The 27,407-nt window shown below is 45.9% G+C and overlaps 1 protein-coding gene across 8 annotated transcripts in view; it reads right to left on the reverse strand.

Annotated features, from left to right (window-relative positions):
* LOC143145130 (uncharacterized) overlaps positions 1-27,407 on the reverse strand; it is a 265,611-nt gene that overhangs the window by 232,594 nt on the left and 5,610 nt on the right. For all 8 annotated transcript variants that reach the window (XR_012991619.1, XM_076308175.1, XM_076308173.1 and 5 more), the window contains exon 3: positions 10,365-13,826. Coding sequence is in view for 7 of the 8 variants with exons in the window: in XM_076308175.1 (XP_076164290.1) it covers positions 10,365-13,769 (3,405 nt within the window). In the remaining variant the exon portion in view is untranslated. The remainder of the gene's footprint in view (positions 1-10,364; positions 13,827-27,407) is intronic.

The raw sequence follows: 27,407 nt of genomic DNA on the forward strand, positions 1-27,407 counted from the left end.
TCAATATCCCAGGAGGAAAGAATTGTAATCTCGAAAGAAGTCGCATACCTCGTGAAATACGCCGCGAGAAGGTAAGTTGAAAACGGTGGAATTAATTTTTTAATTAAAGTACCGCGAATTGCATCGCGTACTATATACGGAGAAGCTGCCGCAAGACTCTCCGGTGTTTTCTCCGCGTTGATTTAAATTTTCCGTCCAGACGGTCCCTCCCTCCCCGCCCCTTAGAGCGTCTCTGTCGGTGTTTCCGGCCGACGAAGGAACTCCTTTCGTCAACTTGACTGTTTTGTCACGATATCGAGGCTTCCCCATTGAAAACCAATGAACCGGCGACGACGACATGCAGCGTGCGTGCAGCCACGAGTGCACTCGAGACAGAGCGAAGGTGTCACCCCCTTTGTGCTCGCGAGTCGATTTCTAAACAACGTCGTCCTCTTGCCCTCACCCACAGACGTGCACCCTCCCGCGAAGTGCTCTCTTTACGCGACGTGTCCCGTTCCACGATTTCAGGCCGAAAACTCGCGTAAAATCGCGCGACACGTTATTAATTATTAACACTTTCGAAAGTCGAAAGTTCGTCGCGCGGTACCGAGTGACTCGCTTTGATTATCATTGAACGAGCATCGGAAAGAGTTCGCGTGCGCGACGAGTGGTTAACATTTCGCGCGAAGTGTTTATTTTTTTCGTAAAAGTAATCTTGAACATCGAGAAAGAAAGAAATTGGTTACAACATGGAGAAGAGAGTTTTCATTTTCACGATGAAAAAAAATAATCATGCAATATATAAAATTTTAGTATTTTAATTTTTGTGTTAAAGGTTCTGAAAACGGCAGTGATGAATTCTTTGAACTCTTCTGATTCAAACGAGTCCAGATACGACGTAAATCGGACTACTTTTGACCGAGTCGATTCTCCGATGGCAGAGCGTGGGTCAGTTTAGACCCACGCGTGCAAAAAATCTCGATCTCTCCGATTCGCGAGGTGCGATTCGAAAAGCGTTCGTTTCAGAACTGTCGAGGCGATCGATGGAATGATTGAAAATAAGAAGGTAGAGTCGAGTCTGTAGTGACCCATGGTGGTCGAAAACCTCAAAAAGCGTCGATTGACGAAGATTTAATATACGCAATATTACACACGATATACAAAGTGTCTTTCCTTTTCTACCTAATCGAGTTTCGTCGAGCTCTAGACCCCGAGTGAAAGGAATAGGGAACCGAGAAGGGAAGAGGGGGGGGGGGATAAAACGTGGAAAGTTAACCGTGTATTATCGCACTTGGTTCCGATTCTCCGAATTTTTCGTATTTGTCGCGCCATGGGCGTTATTAACGATCGAAAATACGCGGAACAACATTGTAGCTCGGAGTTACGTTGGAAAACAAAGAACCATAAATTTTCGCAGGTGATCGTACCCCCGGTCGACGCCCCTCGCCCCCGGTGCTGGCTGCGAAGATTAAAGGGGAGGTTTTCCGTGGAAATACAAAATTCGTTAATAGAACGTTTTATCGGGAATTCGGGCGAATAATTTTAATTTTCTCCGACTGCTCGCGAAATATTTAAAAGGATTATCCGTTATGAATGGTTAATGGCCCGGACGGGATTTTTCGAACCCCCGTACATCGGCTCCACCCTGCGTTTCTCCACCCTTCGCGCAACATAAAGCGCTTCCAGTTTTCGGGCGTGCGGTAATTCACAATGAATCTCGCCGGGAGCATATTTAATGGGCGGGCTCGCGAAATTTATAGAAGGGCTGCGAAGCGCGAATAAATTTCGCGCAACTTCGAGCGGAAGCGAGGCGGCCTCACGCGGGTCTTGGAATCCCCGAAGAACAAGCAACCACGATCGATAAAAACGCACGGATGTTTATGGCAGCGATTTTACGGACAGAGAATGATGCACTCGATGTCTAATAAACAACGGGGGAAATAATGTACGCGGTGGGGCTACGGATAAAGCAAATCGACACCTCTCTCTTTCTCTCTCTCTCTCTCTCTCTCTCTCTCTCTCTCTCTCTCTCTCTCTCTCTCTCTCTCTCTCTCTCTCTCTCTCTCTCTCTCTCTCTCTCTCTCTCTCTCTCTCTCTCTCTCTCTCTCTCTCTCTCTCTCTCTCTCTCTCTCCTTTTTTTTACCTTCATCTCTCTCTATCCATCGACTTTCCACACCTGCCGCTACCTTTCACCTGCAAACGCTTCTATCCTCGTCCGTGAATTCTTTCACGTCTCATCGGCATTCGACGTTCCACCTCCGAATGCCTGTCGACTCGCGATATTTGCGCCTCCCGTTAACACTCATATTCGCATAAAATTAAACGCCGAGGTCATTAACCACCACTGAAATTCCACAGAGGTATACGTACGTATATACATAGTCGCTGGAAGGAATATAACCAAGGTACTCGAGGCGCGCTCCAGCGGCGTGGAAACCGACACCCCCGAGGCTGCGGATCGAATGTATGCCGGGGTGAAAGAAAGATCGGTCCTGGGAGGAACTGCGAGTCGAATGTTTCATTTGGCCTTATTAGCTAATGAAAATTGCCAAACGACGTTTCGTAAGGACGTGGCGGGTCAAAAATGACCCGAGGACTGTCAATTATCTTTTTTCCTCAAAGACTAATAGTCTTTTTTTTCTCCATAGAATACATCGTGTTTATGGAATTCGACTTACATTGCTCTGGTTCAATACTGTGTTTTTGTTGGATTTTTTTTGTATCGATACTTCTTCCAATCAAAGTGTATTATTACATGGGAAGTTTCATTTCGAGTTTCTTGACGGAAAAACGATCTTTCTTTTCCCCTAGAATACATCTTTTTCGATCCTCCGGTTTCGCTGGATGTTCCAGTATCGATATTCACTCTAATTAAATTGTATTATTGCATCGTAAGTTTCATTTCGAACTGCCTAACCCAAGGATGATCTTTCTTTTTCACATTGAATCCATGGTATTTACGTAACTTTCATTAGACTTTTTATTATGGATATTTTTTCCAATTAGTTGGTGTTTTATTACATCGTAACATTGATCTCTCAGCACGTTACTTCTCATTCTATTGGAAAGTCATTTTGTTTTCCAAAATGGAGAATACATAATTTAATAAAATGTTTATATACTCTAAAAGAATCGTGTTTCATTTTCACCAAAAAAAAACCCAATACATATATATCTCTTATTCTACTTTTTCCATATTTTCCACGCATCGATGGACTTCTATCACGCATACTGTTTCTACCTTTAAATAAATAACAACATTCACTGCAATCGTGTTGCACCGTTACACCGTGAAATTGATATCTTAACGCCTACGTTACTCTTTATTCCATCCACCTTTTCTCCATCCTCCACGTGCCGGTGTACTTTTACTATACAATTACGTGTATTCTTTCTACGCGCGCGTTCGCTCGTTTCTCGCAACATTATTATCATCCATTACGCACATACGAGCAACACCAATGCGCGTTATTCGACTCACAGTGAAAAGCTTTCAAACCGATTAACCGCGTAAGCGAACCCACCGTGTGCACAATTCCGCCACGGGATCTTGACTACCCTTCACCCCGCATTCAAGCGCGCCACGTACCTTCGTTATGTTTCCACGTTTCCGTTTGTACGGCACGTGCCGAAAAATCCCCGATCGTGAAATTTACAGTGATATTCTACACCGGTGGCCACCGAAACTATGAAAACCAAGCAAAAAAAATAAAATAATAAAAAAAAAAGAAACGATTTGCGGGAGTGTTTGCGTATCGCTGGCTGCCAATTAATCCTACCTAGGGCACGCACGTGCAGTTGCATACATAATTTCGGCGCGATGCGTCGAAATCACCGCAGGATTAATCGAGACGCGTATTGTCGCGGACAGGGCGTTGTCTGCGCGCGTCACGCGTCCCAGACACGATCGATTGCGCATTAGATCGATGTATCCGGTGCGAGCTTATAACCGAGGGATTCCGTAAGTCGCGTGCACTTGTACGGATTCGCGAACGAAACACCGAGAGGGGTAGGAGCACGGAAACGGGAGTATTCCTTGACGCGAGTGCGTGTCGTGCGCGTTCACACGCGCCGATTTGTAAGAGGGCACGCACGATTTACAAAATATCGACGTATCGCGCACGAACAATCGAGCGCGAGTACCGTGCTCGAACGCGCGTGAATAGAAGTGGTTCGCGCGAGTAGCTTTTGTCGGGGGGCCTCTCTTTGCCCCGGGGCGAAATAGTTCGAAACAACCGTGGGTAAACTTTACACTCGACTGAAATTATTTCTCCGCTTCCTCCTACCGCAACCTGTTCGATAACGCTACAAAATCGGTCAAAGGGGATTCATCGCGGAGCACTTTACCCCGTATTTTCCACGGTCGATTCGCTTTCTTTTATCTATCTTTTTCTCTCCGTTTCACCTATCTTTTTACTTTTCCGATAGTTAGAGCAATTGTGCACGCGTAGGAGCACGGATGTACTCTTGTTCTCCGAGCTGCGACGCGTATTAAAACAACCCCCCGATTACGTTTCGAGTATTAGGAACAAATATTAAGGGTTGTCGAGACCCGATCGATAAGCGATCGTCCCTTGTGGCACTTGCTCTTTTCTAGTGTATTTCTAGTTTATCCGGAAAAATTTTTGAAAATAGAAGAATCTCAAGGAGGGTCCGATTCTACGTAAAAATGGTGAGTAAACTTTTTCTCCATCTCCACTGATAGATTAAATAATTTCTAATTCGTTACTTGCATTGTACTCGATCTACCTTTTCCCAAAGTATTCATTCCTGGTAATTTTAATTGTACTCTGCGATTGTTCGTAAATGAGGTACAAGTGTATTTTGTCATAATTTCTCTTCATTCCTGCTCAGATGATCCTTTCCTAAATAATTCAAACGCTACAACGTGACACTTAATGCGTATACCTGAACAGCAAAATTTTAACGAATAAAATTTCATTTTAATTATATTCAATAAGTGGATCACGAAAATCTATATCCATAATTAAAATTAATTATTTCATAATTATTATAATAAAATAAAGAACAAAGACCATCGCACGAGAAATAAAACTTTTATGCTACTGTTCGATACTTGTATAATCCGTACGACGATAGAAGTACGTAAATACGCAAACGCAAACGCAACGAAGCAACGTCGGTTAAACAATCGTACCTGTCACCGAATGATTTACCCCCCGGGGTTAAATAATTGTATTCGCTTTCGAACGAGAGCGCTAGAATCCGTTGTCGCGAGGCAGATTCGCGAACCTCCGGCAGGTTCCTCGCTCCTCCCCCGCACGATACACAATCTTCCAAAAGCTCGAAATCATCTCGCCGTTGCCAACGGTCGCTAGCCCGTGCGCGCGTTACAGATACCACGCGGGAATCACAGCGGAATTAATCGAGTCATAATTCGTCGAGGGGGTTGGTTGGTGTATCTTGCAATATGCGTGCACGATACAGGTGCAGAGACGTACTCCGGGGCAGATGTGCATAGCTGGACGTAGCCGGCAGCCCCATCGATATGTACGCGTGCACAGACGCGTACGTGCAGAAATGCATACGCGCGTGCACGGGTCGACGCATATACGCGCGTGCCAGTGCATACGGATACGGGGTTGGCGCGTGTTCCCCTGCTCCTCGATCACGAAAATTTACGAGCACGCAGTGCTCGATGCAATCCGCGGTCGAATATGACGACCGACCCCTGAGAGTTTACGTCGTCCGGGAATTTTCACGTGAATTCGATCGACTGCCCCCACCCCTATTCGCGGAACTACTTTCTCCGAAGAGAATAGTCGCTTCTATGTAAAATCGACCCCCCCTCGATTCCGAAGCTTCTATCCTTTTTGTTGTCCGTTTCTTGGAGCTAGTCTCGCTTAGAAATTTTTATCTGCGAAACTAATAACTTTCTCCGATGAGAATAGTCGCTTCTATGTAAAATCAACCCTCCCTCGATTCAAAGTTTCTATATCCATTGGATATGGATGATATTGGTAGGTTGTCCATTTGTTGAAACTAGTCTAATTTAGAAACTATTAAGTGAAATTGATCGACATACTCCCACCTATCTGCGGAATTACTTTCTAAAAGAATAGTCGCTTCAATGTAAAATCGAGTTTCCATTCGAAGCTTCCTCCACTTACTTTACGAGTGAAACGTTCTGCTTGGATTTTTGTTTATTCTTTAAGGCCAGTCTCGTCTGGAAATTATCACGAGAGTTCGATCAATACGTATCTTATCCCAGAGACGGCGTTCCGAGAGGCTACGTAGTCCCTTTCGTTCACCGTCACCCTCGCAATAACGTCGCTTTATTTTACACTCCTTGCGTTGTCATTTCTCTGGAGAAATAGCGTTACTCGAGTCTCCTCTGGGTTTTCAAATATAACGGAACGCGGTAGCGCTAAGCTAGATCTTCGAATCTGGGGATGATTATCAATAAGCGAGGCACGGCTGGAGAATCTTTTTATCGAGACTGGTCAAACTTGAAGCTGGAAGAGATTAATTAATAGATAGGTGATAATATTATTACATAATTGATTACAATTTTATCAATACCCGAGGCACTATAATATTCCATCTAAAAATTCCGATACGTGTATGGTTTCTTTCATGGGTGTACATTTTTGAAAATGACAGTCGTTTGGATTGCAAAAATAGAATGACAAGAATGACTCATGATCGGAAATTGATTAACGCCCGAGGCACGATATATTCCTCCTAAAAATTCCGATACACGTCTGGTTTATTTCACACATATATGCACATTGTCGAATCATCAAATATTGATCGATACTCGACTCATTATCGTATTATATTCGTCCAAAAACTACATTTCGAATGCGATCATCGTTTCGTTCGCAGTCCAATGATTATTCGACGGGTGAAACAGCGTCGCTTCGCTGTTTTACCTGTCCGAGGAAATTGTTTTCGTCGTTTCACAGCCTTTCCTATATTTCCTGCCCGCTCGTATTCAACGAGAAACGTCGACGCTATTGCGCCAATAATCTCCTACGCCCGGCCCGATATTTGCGCGTCAGAGTGGCATTAAAAAGAATAACGCATCGAGATCGCGGAACAAGTGACTCGCCATTACTCTCGCGATAATCCTTTTTATGAATATCGTGTTCGGCTTTCGTTTTTCGTTCAGGTCCACGTCTTTTCGCGAAATCCGTTTCCATTTTTGAAAGAGGCGGCTCGTAAATCGCGCGCAATTAATTCGAACGACGTCCGAAACGAGTGACGGACTAATTTATTCGACAAAAAGTGGGAAACAGTTCTCGTGAAGCGATTCATTGAAAATAGGACCAACAGAAGAATACGGAGCCATTTTATCGAGCATCTGGAGATGGCAGCTCGCCGGGAGTTAATTCCACGCCTATGTATCTGCAAGGCGGTTCGAGAAACGTGTCTCACGTGGTGCTGGTACGACCGAGAAGGGAGTGATTAAACCACCTCGAAGTAAGCGAAGAGTGGTATGGAAAAATACACTCCATCCTCTCGGCCGTAATTTAGTACGCGGATCAACTTCCCCGATTTATCACATTTTTCGACCCACCTTGTATACAAGTTCGTTGGTTCGCCTCGGTCCCCGCAAGGACTCGAGAAACCTCTTATTAATCTCTTCCATTAACGCCACCTCCACTGCCCCACTATTCCGCTTTGAATGCCGCCTTTGTGAGCGTCCACGAGACACGACTTTCGTCGAGTCTGCGCGAGTCTATCGTGAAAACGACGAAAATTCAACGTTCCCACGGGGAGTCGGATTTCTGGGAAAGCTGGTGGTGAAAATGGTGGAAAAACATCGACGATCGTGGAATTTCGTCGGTGGTTGAAGATCGACGACGTAAAGCGGGAGGAAAATTAATTTACGCGGTCCTCGAGGCGCGAAAAGAAAACATGAATAAAAAAAAAGAGGGCGCCGCGGAGCCGAAACCTCGTTAAGGGTGAACCTCACCACCCCTCACGGGTCCCGGGACGTACTAGTACGTGTGCTACAATTTATTGCATCTTTCTTGCGCGTTAAAGCATACTATGAACCGCATACCTAATGCTCGGTTCCCGAGCTCAGCTGAATCATAAATCGTGCGGCTCTCTCCACCCCCCCCCCCCCCACCAACCCTCTGGTTTCTTACGCGAAGTCGTGTCCCGAGATCGTGCACCTTGAGGAGCAACCACGAGCAACAAGACTCCGGGTACGTACTACCCTCGTGGACAATAATTTCTGTTATTTTTAGCGTTACAACTCCTCCTCCTCCTCCCCTTCCTCTCACGAAAATTGCGGGGGTCGAGCGTGTATCGCGGCTCAAGTTAAAATTTACTTTAGCCGGATTCGTGGCCCCCTGACGACTTTGGTATAGGACAAAAATATCGGTTCGAGAAGTCTTTCTAATTAAATCGCCTCAACACACACCCCCAACCTTCCAATTTTACACATACCTGGTAATGTAATGAAGTTCCTCGACACAGATCCTATTGTGTCTAGAGAGTCCAGTATTCGTGTTGAAAGGAAATTTACTTCACGATGTACTGAGCTTTCGATGGATAAACATCGATGACCTTGAGAAAGTAGAAAATCTTGACAAGTGTTCCTAATTAAATTGTTTCGTTTCTCTCCGCTTTGCATAACCCCGTGCGCACTTCAACGACATACCACGATCGAAATCGTAAGAGTCTTCCTATCTTCGAACAACTTTGCACAGTTTCTAATTAGATGCCCACGTATCTCGCTGTATTCGCTGTGCAACAAAGTTCGCTACGGGCGAAGCGAGTTAACGTAACTCGAGGCAACATCGGCATAGATTTTACGTAATTACCAACTCGACGAAAGCACCCCGTTGAATTCGACGCGAAGCAGAACCGTGCCAACTATTTTCTATCGCGTCGCGATTCCGCGGCTTGTTTACACGACACCTCGTCGAAAACCGTCCGGGACGGGGGGCGGGTGCAGGGAAGGGGATACGCGAAGTTCGAATCGCCACCACGGCTGATCGTGTCGATCGAGAGGGGAGGAGACCGGAAACGGGAGAAACTAACGACAAAACGATGAAACGAGAGAAGTGGTCCTCGTGTAATGGTGGTTCGGTGCATAGGCGATCGAGATAAAGAGCAAATGGAACGTATCTCGGTTAATTCCGACTTGTAATTACTGGAAGAACCGCTGACTCGGCGAGGGGAACACAATACCCCCAATGGAAACGGCGAATGTAATTATTGGTTTGCTGTCGGCCGTATCTATCCGATGGGGCTTATCGCGGATCGAATTAAAACGGTTATGAAACGGTGTGACATCGGCGAATTCGATTCGTGGAAATCCAGGGGAACGTTCGACCTTCGCGGAATCGTGCTAACCGAGGTCTCGATGGAACTTGAAACCGGGGTGGATAATGTCACGGCCCTTTCATATTATCTTAGAAGATAGCCACATAATTTTATCAATCGTTTACGAGTTCTTTAAAAGGATATTAGACAAGTCTGTCAATTTTATTTGTAATTTTACAAGCCTGACGAAATGTTTATCAATTTTTATGGTTAAATTTTAAAATTGGGAAAAGGAATTTCCGCGAAAAATTATACGGAATAAAAAGAACAAGGAAGTTTCAAGAGGTGCATTAGTGGTACAATCTATTGGTTCAGTTATGTCGGTTTGAAGTTCAATATTCTATAACGACGCTACTACGGATTGTAAAACTTTATTTTTTCAGTTAGGTGATGCCCTCTAGACAAATTAAAATTTTGTAACGAACTTGAATAAATTATAGCTGAACCAAGAGATAGTATTAATGCATCTTGTAAAACTTTCTTGTTTTCTTTTATTTCCGATGGATTTTGCCAATTAATTAACCATAACATTTACAGAGATTAAAATTTATTCATAAAAATCGACAGATTTATAGTTTAACATACCTTTAGAGTATGCAGAGAAAAAAGAATTTCTAAGAACCGAGAACCTTATATTCCTCAGTTCACCAAAGTGACATAACACCTCGACTATCCCAGAACCTCGAAACCGGGGTACGCCATAAAATCCCTCACCAACAATAACGGAAACGGGATTTAAAACTATCATTTCCATCTATGTAATTGAGACATCGTATCTATCATTCGTGTTCGCCAGCGTGCAATTAACCCGACGTTGAACCGCTCGAGCGTGCCGAATCTTGTGGTGTAATTTACGCCGCGAGGCGTCGCGGTGCCTTTAAAATATGGCTCGCGGGACGGAGAAAGCGGTCGAACGCAACACCTTTCCCCGTTCTTGGCCGTTTTTCCGACAGCGTGTACAATTATCGCTGACAAAAATCTCTCCCGTACGCTGTAATCTTACCGCGACACCGAAACCCGAGTCGCTGACGACTCGGACGAAAAATATGTATATACAGAGTGGTAACAGTGTCACTCACCGATTTCACGGATTCGTAGTCCCCCTTTCTGAGCAAATCCATCAGCCTCTGTCGCTCCATTTCTTCCTTCGTCACGTACACCTTGTGTCCCTTGTACCTCGCGTCCTGCAGGTTTTCGTAATCGTCACAGAGAACGTTGTGGTAACCGATCTGTGGTCTCTGACCGACGACATGCTCGATTATTTTCGTCCCGTCTTGTTGCTGTTCACCGTCGGTGGGCAGATCTTGCTCGAACTGTAGATTCTTCACCAACACCTCGTTCACCACCGATCCTCGATCCTCGATCTCCCTCGAGTTGGTTCTCTCGTTCTCGATCGCCTTCTCGGGCTTACCGGTGACCTCGTTGATAATCCCCGCGTCCCGAAACCTGGACTCGATCTGTCCCTCGTCCTCGACCTTGAACTTTGCCGCCTGTCTTTCACTCTCCAGCTCGTCCAGAGGTATCGTAGCCGTGGACAGATTGCTGCTCTCGCGGGTGTGACAGTACTGGCTCCTCTCCTGGTTCCCCGAATCGTATGGTACCTCGAAGTCCTCGAGGATCATGACGATCGGTTCCACGGTGTCTCGTTTTTCCTCCTGTTCGTTGCTCCCCGTGGAACCGGTCGCCGGTGCGGCGCGCTGCTGCTGTTGGCCGGTCTGTGCGTTACGGGGGGAGCAGGACGAGTGAAACGTGACGAACGTTCTGGCAGGTTCGTAGGCAGGTTCCTTCCTCTTCTCCGTGGCTCTCGGTACACCGTTCGGCAATTGTTGTATCGGCCCGCCACCGATCTCCACCTGATACCTCGGAACTGACGTCTCGCTCCTTTGATCGTCCTCCTCGATGGTCTCCAGGTGTTCGTAACGCAGTTCACCGATTCGTTCGTAGGATTCCTCGGCCTCGTCGTCCCCCCCGTGCCGTTTCCGTTCCACCAGCAGAGCAGTTTCCTTGGATGGTGACTCGAGATCGGTACGAGTACCACCCTCGCCGTAAGCGGAAACCTGCGAAGAAGGTCGGAGGAGGATCGATTCGAGGTCGTCTGCGTGTATCACCTGAGGTTGGAGGCTTCGTTCGTAGATTTTCTCCACATGATTTGGCGACGTGTAACGCGTGGATCTCGTCGTTGCGGATTCGTTGTTCGAGACGGTGGTCCTGGACCGCACCGAGTTCTGCTCGTTCAATTGCTGGAGAGCGGCGTACACACGATTGTTAGGCTTGAAAGTTGATTGCTGCGCGGAGACGATCGGTGAACCCTTGTCCTGGATGCACGGGATCTGTTGCTCCTTCCTGGGCAGAACCGGCGGCTTTCGTGCCTCCGGCGGCAAGTTGCCCGCTTGAGGATTCCTCGGTCTCGTGACGCGGGACTCCTGTTGACCTTGGAGGGTCCGAACACGCGCGCCCACGGCACCGTACGCGTTGCCGCTGTTACTCTCCAGCCTCGTCTGATCCCCTTTGACGGTCTCTCTCTTGTACCTGGACTCCCCTCCGCCACCCATCTCACCGGTAATCCTCGCGACGTCTCGCGCGGTCCGCTCGGTGGAGCTCCTCGAGGCTTCCATCGATTTACAGGCGGCATCGGTTGCTTTATCACCGACTCGCGGTGAATCGCCCGTGAGAGTCGGCCGCCTACTTTCTCCGTCCTTATTTGGTGAGATCGACTCCTCGCCTTGGTCGCCAAGGTTGCTCGGGCCCTTCGTGGCCGCGCAGCCGCCTCCTCCTCTCGGTCTCTGGCCCGTCTCTTCCTTAACGAGCGGCCTCGTCGTACCGCCGCTCGCGCTTTGATCGTGGTTCTGCGATCGCTTGAACGACGCTCTCCTGCAGGGGATAACCGACGACGACGACGACGACGCCACCGTCGTCGTCGTCAGTGTTGTCGGGTTACCGATAGCCCCGCTTACCCCAGATATCCTGCCGTGATCGGACTCGTTTCTGGTCTTTACCAAACCCGTCAGCCTGGTCTCGGTGCTGCTGCTCGTGGCTCTGCGACAGTTCTTTTCGGCCTGGTACAACAACTGCTGCGGCTGCTGTTGCTGCTCCCCGATGTTATCCGCTTGACCCTCCTCGTTGCTGGATTCCAATCGGCGGGATCTGAAGCTGGAACTCAACGGGCCCCTTTGAGGTATTCTCGAGCCGGTGGACGGACTGATGTCCCTGGATCTGCCCGCACCGCTGTTTGACGCGCTGAAACCGTAATCATGTTGCTTGCCCCTGCTCTTCAGGGCCAGGTACTCTTTGTAGGTCCCGCGGCTGGTGTTGACGGCCACGTTCACCTTGTCCACCTTGCGCTCCGGTTTCTTTTCCGCTCGACTGAGGTCGTCGTAGCTGGATGACGTACCGTTCAGCTTGTCCCTGCCCTCGTCTATGGACCTGGACCTGGAATCTTGGCGATATCGACGCTGACTCTTCTGCTCGGCACTGCTGTTCGACCGAGTTAACGGTTTCTCGCGGGAGCCTGGGAAATTCTGACTCTGGGCCTGGCTCAGCCACTCGTCCACCCTCTTCTGTACCTCACCTTTGCGGAGCAACACTTCCGGGACTTTGCCGCGACTGGCGTCCACTGTTAACTGAGCTCGTGGCGGCGAATCGTCTTCGGTCGGTGAGGGTGGAATTCGTTTCACGGACTCCTTCTGTCTCTCGCGGGACCTCTGTCTCACCTGGGTTTGCTGGTTCACTTTGAGGACAGGTTGAGACTTCTCACGCACTGGAGAACACTTGGGTTGCATTCTGGGCCCGGTGATTCGCGATTTGTCCTGTTGTTGCTTCTTTTGTTGTTGGTCCATCATCACCGCCTCGAAGTTCGACACGCTGATGTCGCCCACGTCGCTCAGATCCGAGGACCGTCTGTAATCAAGATCCTCGTACTCATCCAGGATGTTGTTCACCGATTGGGTGTCTATCGAGCTGATGCTCTTCGACTTGTTTCTGACCACGCTCTCGTCGCTGCTCGAGTAACCGTGATTCTGTTGTTGCTGCTGCTGTAGTTGCTGACGATCGCGACTCAGTTGTCGTTTTGGACGAGCTTTTGGTTTCTGGTACTTGAGCACCGCATTCTCGTAACGCTGCAGAGGATTCTCCGGGCCTGGGTCGACGCTCTCGTTCTTGTTTCGTCTCGTCGCAGACGACTGTCGAACGTATCGATGTTGGGACTCCTTCTGAACGAACGTGGACCCTTTTTGCGGCAATGAAGCAGCCCCCTCGGTCTCCTGCCCGATTTTCGGCGGTGCTATTGAACGGAAGGTCGCAAAACTCTGCGCGTACCTCGAGCCGAGGCTCGGAGGGACTTCCTTCGTCGACTCCCTCCGCGCGACGTTCGATCGGGTGCGATGATGATGATGATGATGGTCAACGGCCGGCGCCGGGCCATCCTCGTCCACGAATGGAATGTTGTTGCCGGCGGTTAGGGTCTTCAAGATTATTTCATCGCTCATTTTCGACGGGCTCGCATCTTCGTGAATCGTGAATAAGAGGGAGCACTCGATGTCCTCCTGGAACAAATCAAAAACACTGCGTGAGTTAAACGCGTCGATTTTTCAAGAACGCAATCGAGTTTGAAAAGGAAACGCGTGAAATATTGAAATTAGGAGAACAAGATTCGAATCCGATGTCCTTAGGTTGGTAGACGAGTGCTTTAACCACTCGTTGATTCCTTCCATACGTATACATTACAAAAGTACTTGTAAAGGGATTACAATAAAGAATTCAAAAAATTTACAAATAAAACTTCTTTAAAATAGTCAGAAATTTTTCACCAATTTTCTTGGTTCAAATTATTGGAGTGACCTTGCTCAGAGGTATTTCGTACAGTAATGTCTCGTATATTGATCAAATTTGTGACTCGGATTCGCGATTAAATGGTATCCGCAATGCCGCATTGAAGTTGGACCAACATCGATAGAAAACTCTCCATCTGTGCTCCGTATATTAATAATTCCAAGCCCCGATTTGGAAACATTATGCGAGGCACTACTGTACGCTGATTATTACTCTACATCGGTTACACCACTGTATCGAGCTAATCGACGTTAAGCACGATGAAGCGCCAATGCATTACGGATGCAGCATACCTTGCGATTAAAATCCCAAATTCCAAACATACGTTCTCTAAAATACTTGTCAATTTTCCACCGCAACTATTCGTCCAAAAGTGTTAGACCGATGTTGTTCACGGATAGTGATCTCTCGGGTACTTGCTCGGATTCGTGAACGATCTCCGTTGAAATTAAAAACTTCGAGACCACGTTAATTTAAAATACCAGGCAATTTTCCAACAACGATTACATCGTTCGTACTTGTGTAGTACAGAACTGTCTCGGGTATTGATAAAATATGCTGCTCGGATTCGCGATCAGGAGTCATGTCCAATGCATCCCATTCGTTGTCCCCTACGAGCGGCCCTTTTAAGTTGCAACAAAGAATTCTCCACTCGTGCCTCGCATATTGATAATTCTCAGCGTCGATTTTCGAACATTAAGCGAGGCACTACTGCCACTTACTCTTATTAAAATGAAAAATCCTTATTCGTTGTCCTCTTCGAGGGTCTGGGAACATTCTCTACCCGTGCCTCGCATATTGATAATTCGAGGTGCCGACTTTCGAACATTGTACGAGACACTCGGTGTATACCGATTGTTACTCGATACCGATTACACCGGTAAACCGAACTAATGGCAAAGCATCGATGCATTACGATTCGTGTTTTGTGAGTCGAGAATCGTTTCGTAAATATTCGTCGGCGCCGCGGCGTGAAGAAGACGCGTTCGTGCTTCCGTAAAACGGTCCCTCGCTCGGTTTCCTGTTAGACGATGGCTCTATGTTTTACCAATGTCGAAGTATCCGGTAGTTGACCGATATCCGGTTGGAATTAATTCGATTTTCGGGCCTGGGGCGCATTAGGTATCGTAACGGTCAGGCACGCGCTCGTGCGTCGAATCGTTAAAGACCATAACGGTCGTTTGAAATTCAATATGCCTGTCCAGCAGCTGCACGGTGAATATTGACTATCGAGGAGTACATTTGCGCTCGTCATGCATATTTATTTCACCTATAATGCGCCAGATTAATCGTCTTAACGCTCGTTCGTTACGAACATGGGATTCAACGATCTGACAAATTAGCCGACACAACCCCCTGGTCAAATATATTCATCGGACGAGTCGACACGACCGTGACAAAAGCTATTGACGAGTGTATTACGGCCAGAGACGGGGCAAAATTTCGTTCGAATAAAAGATGACGAATCGGACCAACGCGGGACCATTTATCTCGCTTTTCAGTCGAATCAAAATTTTATTCGCACCGCGTGAAATATTTCCATCCGTAATGCAAAATTTGTATTTTTATTCCACAAGCCAATTGTAAATTATACTTTGTATTAAAAAAGATGATCCAATAGAAAGTTATTCGGTTTTCTCCTATTTCATTTCTTCATCGATGTACGAAACTCTTAACATACTTAATTTATTGTCTTGAAAAAATCAAAACAGCAGAAAACTAATTATTGCATCGTACCTCGAACCACCCCCAACACATGAAACGTTTTTCCACCACATTCTACAACTTCACCCAATACACACTTGCCTCGACCTGTACATTCGCAACGTAAACACACACACACACACACTCGTGTCAATATTTTACCCGAACGTAAGCTTTTCTGTTCTACTTGTTTCGCCAATTGTAACAATAATACCGATTCCTCTCGTTGAAAATATATTGCGATAAATTCTCCTCTGAACATCGAACAGTTCCACGTACCAAAACGCTGCAAAATTCTGGCGCTCGAATAAACGTTCTAACAGTATGGCGGAACTTCTGGACCCCGAAACGTGTTGCTACCTCTCGCGATGTTTCTGCAGCGATTAGAGGGATCGTGATCGCAATTGCAGCCGATAGGATCTACGGGAGAATTCTTCCGATAAATATTGGCGAACATCGAATCCACTTCATCGGTTCTCCACTCCCCTTCCACGAGTTTCAATTCACGACGGGGGAACAAGATCACGAGCGGCGTAAATTGAATTAAACCGGCAGCGGGCGCCCCTCGAAAATGTACTTCTCGCGGGTTCTGACGATTCCCACGCGGCTTATGGAACGATCTCCTAGCTGGAATTCTACTTTTAGATCGTTCGCCGAGATACATCGGTCCGGCGGGCCACCGCGTCGCCGCGCGATTCGTGCGTGGTGGGATGGATCCTCTGTGGGGCCCCCCTGCCCCTTTTCGCCGGAAATTGACCCACAATTAAGACGTTGCACACCGAGTAGAAAGCATAAGCGGTGGAAGGCAGCCGTTGCGACCGCTAAACGGCCGACAAAAGCGTTTCATTTTGAGACAATGGCGGTCACGAGCACAATGCTGGACTGCGATAAAAAGAGACCGAAAAAGAAGAAAAACAATATAGAAAAAATAAAGCGAAGAGAGATAGCAACAGAGAGAGAGAGAGAGAGAAACGGTCGAGTGTTTACTCTCCTATGTAATTATCATCTCGAGGAGAAAAATATATTTCGCGCAAAAACACAATTTTTCGGTTCACCCGGTAGGTGTCGCATTCTTGTCGGTAACACTACTTTTTCGAAATAACATTTTCTATATATTGTTATTACAAATTGATGTTACGTGTAAAAAAGATTTCAATGGTTCCCCGATTGCGAATTCGACGTGACAATTGTAGCGGTTACTTACTTGTTTCACACTGTACATTAAATGAGGGAATGTTTCTTCTTTAATTTGTAACTTAGATTCACTTTCGATAAATGTCATATGCTTCCAAGCAGAGGTGTAGTTAGTTGTAAAAACGAGACGATTTATTCCCGACGTGTTTCGCGTACCAATAATCGACCGTTCCGGTTCTCGAACATTAAGCGAGGCATCGCTGTTCTACGCGAGCGCCGATGCTCGCAAACGATACGTAAATTTGTTTACTCCTTTGAAATGTAAATGAAATTTTCCTCTCTTCGCGTTGCAAGGGAAAATCGACCGCAAACTCGCGGAGCGGATCGAAGCGGATTCTCCGTTCGAAAATGTTGCTAATCGACAAAAACACGGGTCGCGAAGTAGCATTCCCCAGATTAACGGGATCGCGAATTTCAGGCGCGCGCGCGAGCGCACACACGATTCGCTGACCCTAATAGCGAACAAGGATGCATCGAGGCGATTTGCCACGATTACCGCGATTACGCTGCGCCGCTCGCGAGATCCAGCGATATCGTCTCATTAACGCGGGCGAAGTTATTAATATTCTCTGCGCCTTCCCTTTCTGCTAACCGACAATTAGAGTAGCGATATTTCCATATTTCGTACGGACAATTTAAAACGGCGATATTTCCATATTTTGTACGGGTAATTAGAACAGCGATACTTGCAGGTTTTTGCTTGGTTTTTTGTCCCCCCCTCCCCGCCCCCGTTGCTCCAGAAATAACGGAAGACCCGATTGAAAGAGGTTAGACACTTCTCGCCGGTACGTAACGGGCACCGACCCTCGGGCTACGGTAAGCTTGGTCATTTTGCCCCAGTAGGATCGTTTTACTCGAGAGTCCCTGAACTGAAAATCGAGAGTCAAAGTGGTGGAAAATTAACAGTTACCGAATGGGCAAAAAAATGTCGCGAATGTATTCGGTGAATAATTTTTATTTCGAAAACTTTTTCCAGCAAAATTTTGTTCCCCTTAAGATATATACATTTTTTTTAAATACCTTGTTCTTAGTGGTTGAAACGTGATAGGGAAATCTTAAAATGGTTGTCACTGTGAAAAAAAATTTTTTTTTCACGTGTACATTACAAAATAAAAACGGTTCGCAATAGTGTAATAATCGAAAACTTCCTTTTGCAAGGAAAGAAATTTTACTACGGGTCAGAATTAAAATGGAGTCCACTTTGGGGAGTTAATCCGCAAAGAACCGCATGGTAACTGGTTGGATTTTGTGATTCGAGGAAGACGATCAACTGGAAGAAAGGAGCCATTACGATCCGATGATACACGACGTTTCAATTCGGCTACGTCGAGTTCGTCATAATCTGGGCCTAGATTGAGGGACCGGATCTCGATTGAGGTCTGCCGGAATCAAAGAGTTAATTCGGGTACGGCTCGACTCTTGGATTACTGGCCACGGTCGAAAGAAAAACCTTCTGTGTCTCTAAAAACGACGAAGTCTCTCTCTCTCTCTTTCTCTCTCTGTCCCTCTCGTCGTGCGCCAGCTTCCCTTGGAATACATTTGCATAAATTTCATAGTGCCCGAACATAAAACCTGAGCCGGAGGATCACGGAGTTTAAAAAGCGGGAGTGAGATAGACTCCAGGGACGAGTGTATCTACAAAACTGAGATTCAGATAGACACCGACACGCGCACCTGGCCTGCTTCTCGCATCGACCCGCCAGAAAATTCCGGGAGTTTCGAGCCCGATACGGTGGTACCTCGCTTAATGTTTGAACATCGAGACCGCTCGATTATCAATACGCGAAACGTCGATAGATAATTTTTCTCCGAACGGGCCACTCGAAGGGAACGTCGAAAGGGAATTATTAATTTTAGTTCGTTTCAAAAAGAATGTTAATTTTATATTTTACTCTTTGGATTGTAACCGAGTCGATTAAAAAGTTGTACACAGTTTATATAGAAAATTAAATACTTTTATCTCCGAACGTAGCAAGAAAACGGGGACCAAAGTATTCGTTCAAAGTCGGTATTTATTCCGCATAAACTTATTTACGATAAGTTAATACTTTTTTGAATGTCTCTTCAAACTTATAATAAACTTTAATCATAGCAGTAAATTATATCAGTATCCGAGACAAGTCTGGTTTATTTCCTCGGTATATATTCTTGGAAACGACGGTCGCTCTATTTAAAGAAATTCACGTTGCGAAGATATCTCTTGATCGTAATTTGATCAATAACCGAGGTACTCACTGTATTCCGTTAAAAAATTCCGATACAAGTCTGGGTTTCTTCATATACTCTTAAAAATTACGGTCTCTCCTCGAAATGAAGAAGTACAGTGGTGTTTTATCAATAACCGAGGTACTACTTCGTCAAAAAGTCTTCAGTTTTCTTTCATACTTACTTACTGTTCAAAATAACGATCACTTGAATCGAAGAAACACAGTAGATGAGAAAAATTCCTTATCTTGAATACGAGCATCAAATTTGACCAATAACCGGACGTTACCGCGATGTAAAAAATTCGAAACCATTTTCTTGCAACATTCGACGACCGATTATTCTCTCCCGAAAACATACCACGCGCGAGTCTATCTCCCTGCATTCTAATCGTCCGTGTTCGATCATCGAGGTCTCGAAGCCCGTGGATCGGGGAACGATCGAGTGGGACCACACACGCTCGTTCACGTTTCTCGTCTCGCGTTTCGCGCGCGCGACGAAAGACGCAACGATCGCGCGTACGCGAATCCTAATTGCACGCGTGGTCGATACACTTTCTTCGCACGGAGGAGCTTCGTAATCGTTGGCGATTCGCCTCGCGCGTCACACTTGTTACATCGTGAACCGCGCCTACGCGCTCGACACTGTGTGGGCCGAGAGGACTTCTTTGCTTCGGTTGCAGTTCGCGCTTTTGCCTCGCATAAGACTTGGACATAAATCGACGAACAGTAGCGCGTGGAACCATTCGGAAGTTTCTTGGTAAGGATACTCGTTGAATTTTCTCCAAAAATTTGCAAGACTCCACAGCTATATCGAAACTTTGTACGCGATTTAAAAGAAGTTAGGTAGCCCTACAGAACATTGGACTCACGATTGGAGAACGTTTTATCTACGGACCGATGTGACCGGGCGAGCAACATTCCGGTGAATATAATTTTACAATTATACAATTATACATAGAATTTAGTTTTTCAGGTGTAATTTTAAACACAATCATTAGACTCGGATTTGATAAAATTATTTCCTATCTCTTGTATTTTCTTACGGTACTAACTTGTACTATGCGCAATAAAAACGCGTTCTTGGTACCATATAGATACATATGTACACTCTTTTCTCTCCTTTATATTCCACCAGAGATTTTCTCCGTTCGACTAATAAAACAAATGAATTTTAAAATTCGCTGTGCCATTCGCAATTGAAATACGAACTTCGTCCAAGTCGGGCGGTGGTTAGGAAAGTTTGAGAGACACTGCTCCGGAGAACTATCTCCTCTTTTAAGAGCTCTACTTTCTTACCGCGCGGTGCACTTCATCTCGGAGAAGATCCACAGTGAGAACCCGAGCGAGACGAATGATTCGTGCCATTTATCGCGCACGCGGCACGAAACGCAAAAAGATTGCGGCGAGATATCGTCGAAATGAATGATAGAAGATTACAAACGAAGAGACACAAAAAAAAGAAAGGCTCTGAAAAGAGACATCACGTGCGAGTACAGAGAGAAAGGGGATACAAACAGAGAATACGTGTGCAAGAAACTATGCCACGAGGGTGCTACCCGATTTATTCGCATCCGGACCACCCGGATTACACAGGGTGTAAATAAAAGCATCCCTATCTATCGAGGAAGCGTTTTTTCCAACGCGTTGTGCCCGACACCGTGGCTTCACGGCCCTTTAAACGGATGCTTCTGGACCGGTGCCAGGATCAGCGGGACGTCTCGAGGAGGGCAGCCAGTGTTCGCGTGGGCGTCTCGAAACCGATTCATCGATGGAAACGTCGAGTGGACCGTGTACGCGGCGATTAAACGAGCCAGGAATGCGAGAGAAGAGCGGCGTGGGCCTCCGACTGTGGCACGGTTTTTTTTAATGGGTTAATAATCATTGCACGCATCAATCGCGAAAACACTCGTACGCGTTAGAGACGCTCGTTAAGCGAGCTCGTTCGAGGGGCTTGTGCACGGTGCTTAAACCTTTTTGACCCCTCAATTGATCGCACGACGAGATCTTTAATCTCGTTTCTGCTCCCTCCCTCCCTACCTATCCCCTCCTCCTTCTCCTCATCTCTCGTTCTGTATCTCCACCGAACTTCCCCCGCGTCACTCCGTTTCTGTTCCGCGATCCTCGACGATCACTCGATCCGCCGTGGGATCCGAATATAAAGAACGCGTTATGCGCAAACTCCGAATCCGTTGAAAAATTATCGAGCAATTTGTCAGGCCCGTTCCACGCTCGGCTGAGATTCTACGTATTGTTTAATCATTCTCCGCTCGGTGTTTAGAACTGCTTGGAATTAAGAACACGTTTTTCTCGCGTTTCGTGGAATATATATTTCCGTCTCGAACAATGGAATTTTATTCGACGAAAAGCTTCGCGAATAATAAAGCACCGGGGCTAGGATGAGACTGTTCGATCAGTCTCTAGGCGTGTTTGGAGATCTACACGACGAGATCACCTTTTTTCACACGCGTCGTCGAATACATTCTCATTTTAAACGATTTGAAATTTTACTAACAAGACGCTTAATAAGTAATAAATAAAATGTCACGTTAGGATGAACAGTAGACGAGTTTCCGACTGTTTGATTCATTTCTACTCGTATTTAGAGACCTACACGTTAAGAGCACTATTTCGTTCACGCATTGTTATTCGTTGAAAATTTTGATAAATAAAATACCATGCTAAGATAAAAATGTAATTGTGCATTTTCTACTTGTGTTTAGACACCTACACGTTGAGAACACATTTTTCTCCAAACGTTGCCCGGTATATTCTCGTCTAAAGCAACGGTTAAGTTTGCTAAATAATAAATCAAATTTTTCACTTTTGTTTAGAAACACCGCGCGTTGAAGACACTTTTTCCCCGCATCTCGTCGAGCACATTTTGGTCTTAAACCCCCATGGGATTTAATTCTCCGAAAAGCTTGATAAATAAAAATAAAACACCCAGCAGGAAAGAAAAATGGGGCGGTGGCGACAAACGACGAAAAACTATCGAACCGGGGACCGCGATTTTGCGGTCCGTGATAAACGAATTTTCGGCGGGTCGAATCAAGATGAAGTCCTTCCTTTCCTGAAAAACCTGTCGGTAAACTCCACTATATCGGCCTGATAATGCCAAACCATTAATCTCTCTAACGGATTGCTACTCATCTATATAGCACGAGATAATGTTACTCCTTGACGTAGCTTAATCGCATACACGCAAACGCACAGGGTGTACCAATAACAATAACATATTTATCGCCCGAGGGGGGAGACACTTGATTTCCTCTTAAACGGTTCATCAAGAATTTCTTATGGAACAGCTGGTAGACGAAGCTTCCATTAATCCGCGCAGCTTTTGTACGAGATAATTGCGAGATTTAGAGGTTGGAAGACCTCTCTACAACCGGGGTAGAGTTAAAGACGAATCTAAGGAGACAAAAGCATTTTGTAGGTACCGACGACGTGCTATGAAAATTTCTCCGAGCGGAGACGTTACTTTTTTAGCTGCTTATTTTATTTCACTTTACTTTGTACCATTTCTCCTACTTATCAATGTAATTATCGTCTTATGCATTTGCTCTTATTTTCTACTTTTCTTCCCGGTTTTCTTATTTTTTCTTTGTTCTGCTATCATATTACTTTCAAGGTTAGGTCGATAACAGCGTATAACCATGCCTCGCTTCTGTACTGGACGTGTATTTGATTTTACTTCCTTCGCTCAATATCCCCATTATTATCCTCACCCCGGTTTAACGTATACAATTTCGATTCGATAAAATTCACGGTTTCTCATCGGTTAAGATTATTCCCGTGAAACACGAAATATTGCATCACGATGCAATTAAAGTACCAAAGCACAATGGAAATTTCCGCGAGTCGATTCGCTCGCTAACGATGCCCGAAATTTTCATACGCGAAAACCGAAATACGAGAGTATCGCGTTTCGAATATCAATCGTTCCGCGAAGCCCCCACAATATAACAGGCGTACTATTACACCTCGGGTAGCCACCGATGGATTTCGACGATAAAACGAACATCGTGTCTCGGCGGTATTAAAACTACGCCACCACGACGGGGCGAGTAGCCTTTTTTATCGACTATTCTCGGTTATCAGTCCCGAGTTAAGGGTTACGTATCTTTGTATCGGTGAAAGAAGGTACCCTTTCGAAAGAATATTCAAGAGAAATTAATCGGTGAATTAATTCAATGTTTGTTTCATTAAAAGGGGAATATACGGTAGATTATTTTAAAAAATTTTTGTAATTCTATATAATCAAATACTGTTTACGATTCAATTTTCGTACACACGTGCCCTGCAATGGTATAAAAGGACATTGTACCTAAAAATTTGCCACTTCACTAGTAAGCGGAAACATGAGAAATTAAAGAGTCGACAAAAGAGGCGAAAGAAAAACTTATCGATTATGTATAAAAAATATTGAAAATTGACAAAGTTAAAATTTCAAACACTACTAGTTTCAAGACCTTCGAACGTGAACTTACGTTCAATTACTTATTCCTGGGCCATACCTTCCAGGAAGTACCTCTTCTTCGAGAAGAGGGTACCTCGATAAAAGTACATGCCCCTAACCGGCTCAAAGAACGAACAGAATTCCTTCGAGCACCGAATGGAAGAATTTAACGCACAGAAGCAACGTTGTTCTAGTTTCTGGGCCAGAACGAATTCTCTCGAACTCGGGGAATCACCGTTTCTTCCCCTACCACTACCACCACAACTACCACCAGGGCTCCCCGATAAATGTATCGCTTCGACCGAGGCAATCTGTATCGTTCGTTTCTATTCTTCTCGACGATGGTGGGCCGATACTCAGCCGAGTACCTTCTGAAAACACTCGATGTGCCCTTTCACAACCCTCGTCCCTCTATCCCCTCCCCCACCCCAAGCGTCCCGCGAGCCGATGGGCTATTCACGGCCCTGACAGGGCTGGCCTTTGAGGTGCATGACCTGTGCAACTGCACCGAGTGAAAGAGCGGGAGGAGAGGGAAACAGAGGGATGGGGAGGGGGAGGGAGAGAAATAGAGGGGAGCAGAGAGCCACGCGTAGAAATGCCCCGTGAAACGATCGCTATTTCTGCTCGTATTGCGTGTACTCCCTTTGATCGTTCCTCGCTGTTTATCATACGCCACGCAGTTTATAGCCGCGCAACGCGCGCACGAATCGCTACGAATTAAGAAAAGGACACTCTGGAAACATTCTCCGACACAGTTTCGTGAGCGAGGAGAGACAGAGAGAGAGAGGAAGAGAAGGAGGGAGAAATGGACCCCTAGGTTTATTAATCCTTCCTACGCCATTCACCGTTAATGGCCCGCGAAGATCGGAAGCCATAGATCCTTCACGGTCCCCGATTAACCCCTTTGCACGCGCCCGGTGCGAGCGAGGTGGAGCCAGGCTGCGTGACGCTGATTGTAAATACTCGCGGAACGGAAATTTTTCCCTTGGCTGTCCCTTCTCGAGACTCTTTTGAGCTTACTCGTTCGGGTGTGGGTGAAAAAGTTCGAGAGATAATTCCGTGAGCGCTGAAACAAAATATCTGACAAATGGATAAGATAATAAATATTAGATACTGCGAGAGGAGCATGGATTTTTTCCAAAGAGTCCTTGGGGGAATTTTTTGTTTGTTCGAACGATAATTAACGCGGGAAAAAATTCTCGATATAAAATATTTAACGAAAATCTTTGAAGCACATGGTCGTCAGCAGGGGGGCCTCGCGATCATCGATTAAGCTGTTTATAGTAAAAATATTTTTGTAGAATCTCTTCTCAGAAGATTTTTAACTCTAACAAGGTTTGAAGCATTGAACATCTTCGAGAAGTAGGTCTGTCGTAGAGTCAAACAAAATGATAAAAGAATTGTATTCGTCGTCGAGTAAAACAGATAAGGGTTCTAATTACAGAGTGAACGAGCATTTGTCCGAATTTCTCGTCTCGTTCGTCGTCCATTGTTCGCGTAAATCTTGGTTACGTGTTTTCTGGAAATCCCTCGGCACCGAGGTACCCTTCGTGGCTTTTTGCTCGGGGATTCGAGGTCTCCAGCGCCACGTGGGGGCCCGATTCGTGGCCCGCAGATGTGGTCCCCGGAGCTCGTGATCCCCGTTCAGTTTTCTTTTTTCTTCGTTTCTCCTTGGGGCTTTTCGCGGCACGTCACGACCCTGCAGGAGTGTCGTTTTTCTTTGCAAATAAACCACGTGCCCCCGGCCCCGACAACACAATGTGTTGCCAACTCGTGCGAGATATTGCACCACCGCGATGCCAGATGAGCTTTTTCTCTCGAGAATCCTCGCCGCGCGCTGTTTATTTATATCTGGCTCGTTATTGCCCTAAAATTCGGTCGTCCTTTACCTTCCACTCCCCTATCCCCCTCCCACGAGTCGTTCTAAGACGCGAATCGGCACGAAGGGAACAGATTTACTTCTGTGAAACGTTTCGAGCGTTTCTTTACCCCGAAACGACTCGCCAGACGCCCCCTAGAAACTTCTATCGTGGGAGGGGCCAAAGATTTAGGCGTTTCCAAGGTCAAGGCTCTCCCACTTTTCGAGTCAAGGCTCTCTCCCCTCTCTGCGCCCCCCTGGTCGCATTCCGGCTGCCTATGGTCCTCGAAACCCTTTTCTGATTAATATTGTCCACGCTCGAATAATCTCACGTTCGACGTAAAATTTAAAACATTACCGTAATTCTTACAAACAGGGACAACGTTCGATCAGATAGTTTAATTTTTAAAAAAACTTTTCCAGTTTTTGCGTCGAGATTAAACGAGCAAATTCTATCAGTATTACAGAGGAATGTGTATTGTTGAAAACAGATAGAACTATTAATTTTACGAAAATATTGAATGACAGTTGATCTATGACAATTGAATTCTTTTTATTACTTAACACTTCGATGAAACTTTTCGTCATTTTCCATGTATAAATACTCTTTATAATAATCCAAGATACAAATCTTTTTTGTCACAATTTATCCGTTTTTTTTCCAAGTAACAAATGTCATTCTCCATGGATCTTCTTGTCAACGGTGTGGAATCTAACACTTTCATACGATATAAAATAAAAAATCGAACAAAGTTTATTTCGTAACAGAACTGTTTGAAAAATATAATTTCAAATATAACCCACGGTTCTTGAATTCCTCTCAAATTTCTAACGTCCATAAAACTGTGCATCTTGAGAATATATACAAAAAGTGACGAAAATGTAACAAAAAAATGGTCAAAAATCATTTTCACTCTAACGTTTCACTCGAGTCATTCCCCTTAGCCACAAAAAAAAGAACACTCCAATACTTCATGAACAATTTTTCCAAATAATGTACCATAAACTCTTTCGATAATTTTCCCGCCAATAGACTTTTTTATTCGGTCGTCCCACAATTACACTTATTACGTTTTCTGAACTCCGAACACTGAACCGTAGATTAAGAGAGGCTGTCACGCGGTGGTATCTCCTCGGCTGTCGCTAAAGCAGTGGAAAGTATCGGCCTTGAGGAAATTTCTGCCAACTTTCTGCCTTCCCCCCTCCCCCCGGCGTTATAAGACCGATAAGTATCGAAACTGAGTAGGAGAGCAACGAAAATCGTCTTCTCGAGTTCTCGCGCGCGATTTCGCGATACGTATACCCGGAGCGTGATAGAAGACGTCAAGACGGGAGGAGGCGTTCGATTCCTCGCATTGGAGAGGAGTCGAGCAACCAGCTCCTCCCCCCTCCCCTTCTCGTCTTTGATCTCACTTTTGTGCCGGATACACTCGTTACGGAGCAGCTCTCTCTTTTCAAAACTAACCGACGGCGCGCTGCTGCAAGTGCATTCACACGGAGATAACCAACACGACTGTCGCCGGCTCGTCCTCGTGGCCATTGTCGAGGCTCGTTCGGTGTATGATAATCGCCGAGAATACGAATCGGCCCCCGTTCAACGTTTCCCCCCGAGCTTTATCGCGCGCTCGAATTATTTTCGACGTTGCTCCGTCCCGAATCCACCGAACGTAAAGTGAAAAATCCACTCACACGACGATCCATCGATGCCAATTAACGTGGCGCGATCAACAAGAGGATATTCAAAGTTTCCAACGCTCCAATTACACCTCCAATTACACCTCGAAGACCCAACGTGGACTGTGGATGCATTCCCCGGCGCGAAAAAAATCTACTCGGTTCCGGAGAGATCAAAGGGACCATAAACAGCCTCGTG

This window comes from Ptiloglossa arizonensis, chromosome 4, assembly GCF_051014685.1.
Source record: "Ptiloglossa arizonensis isolate GNS036 chromosome 4, iyPtiAriz1_principal, whole genome shotgun sequence".
In the NCBI taxonomy this organism is placed as follows: Eukaryota; Metazoa; Arthropoda; class Insecta; order Hymenoptera; family Colletidae; genus Ptiloglossa; species Ptiloglossa arizonensis.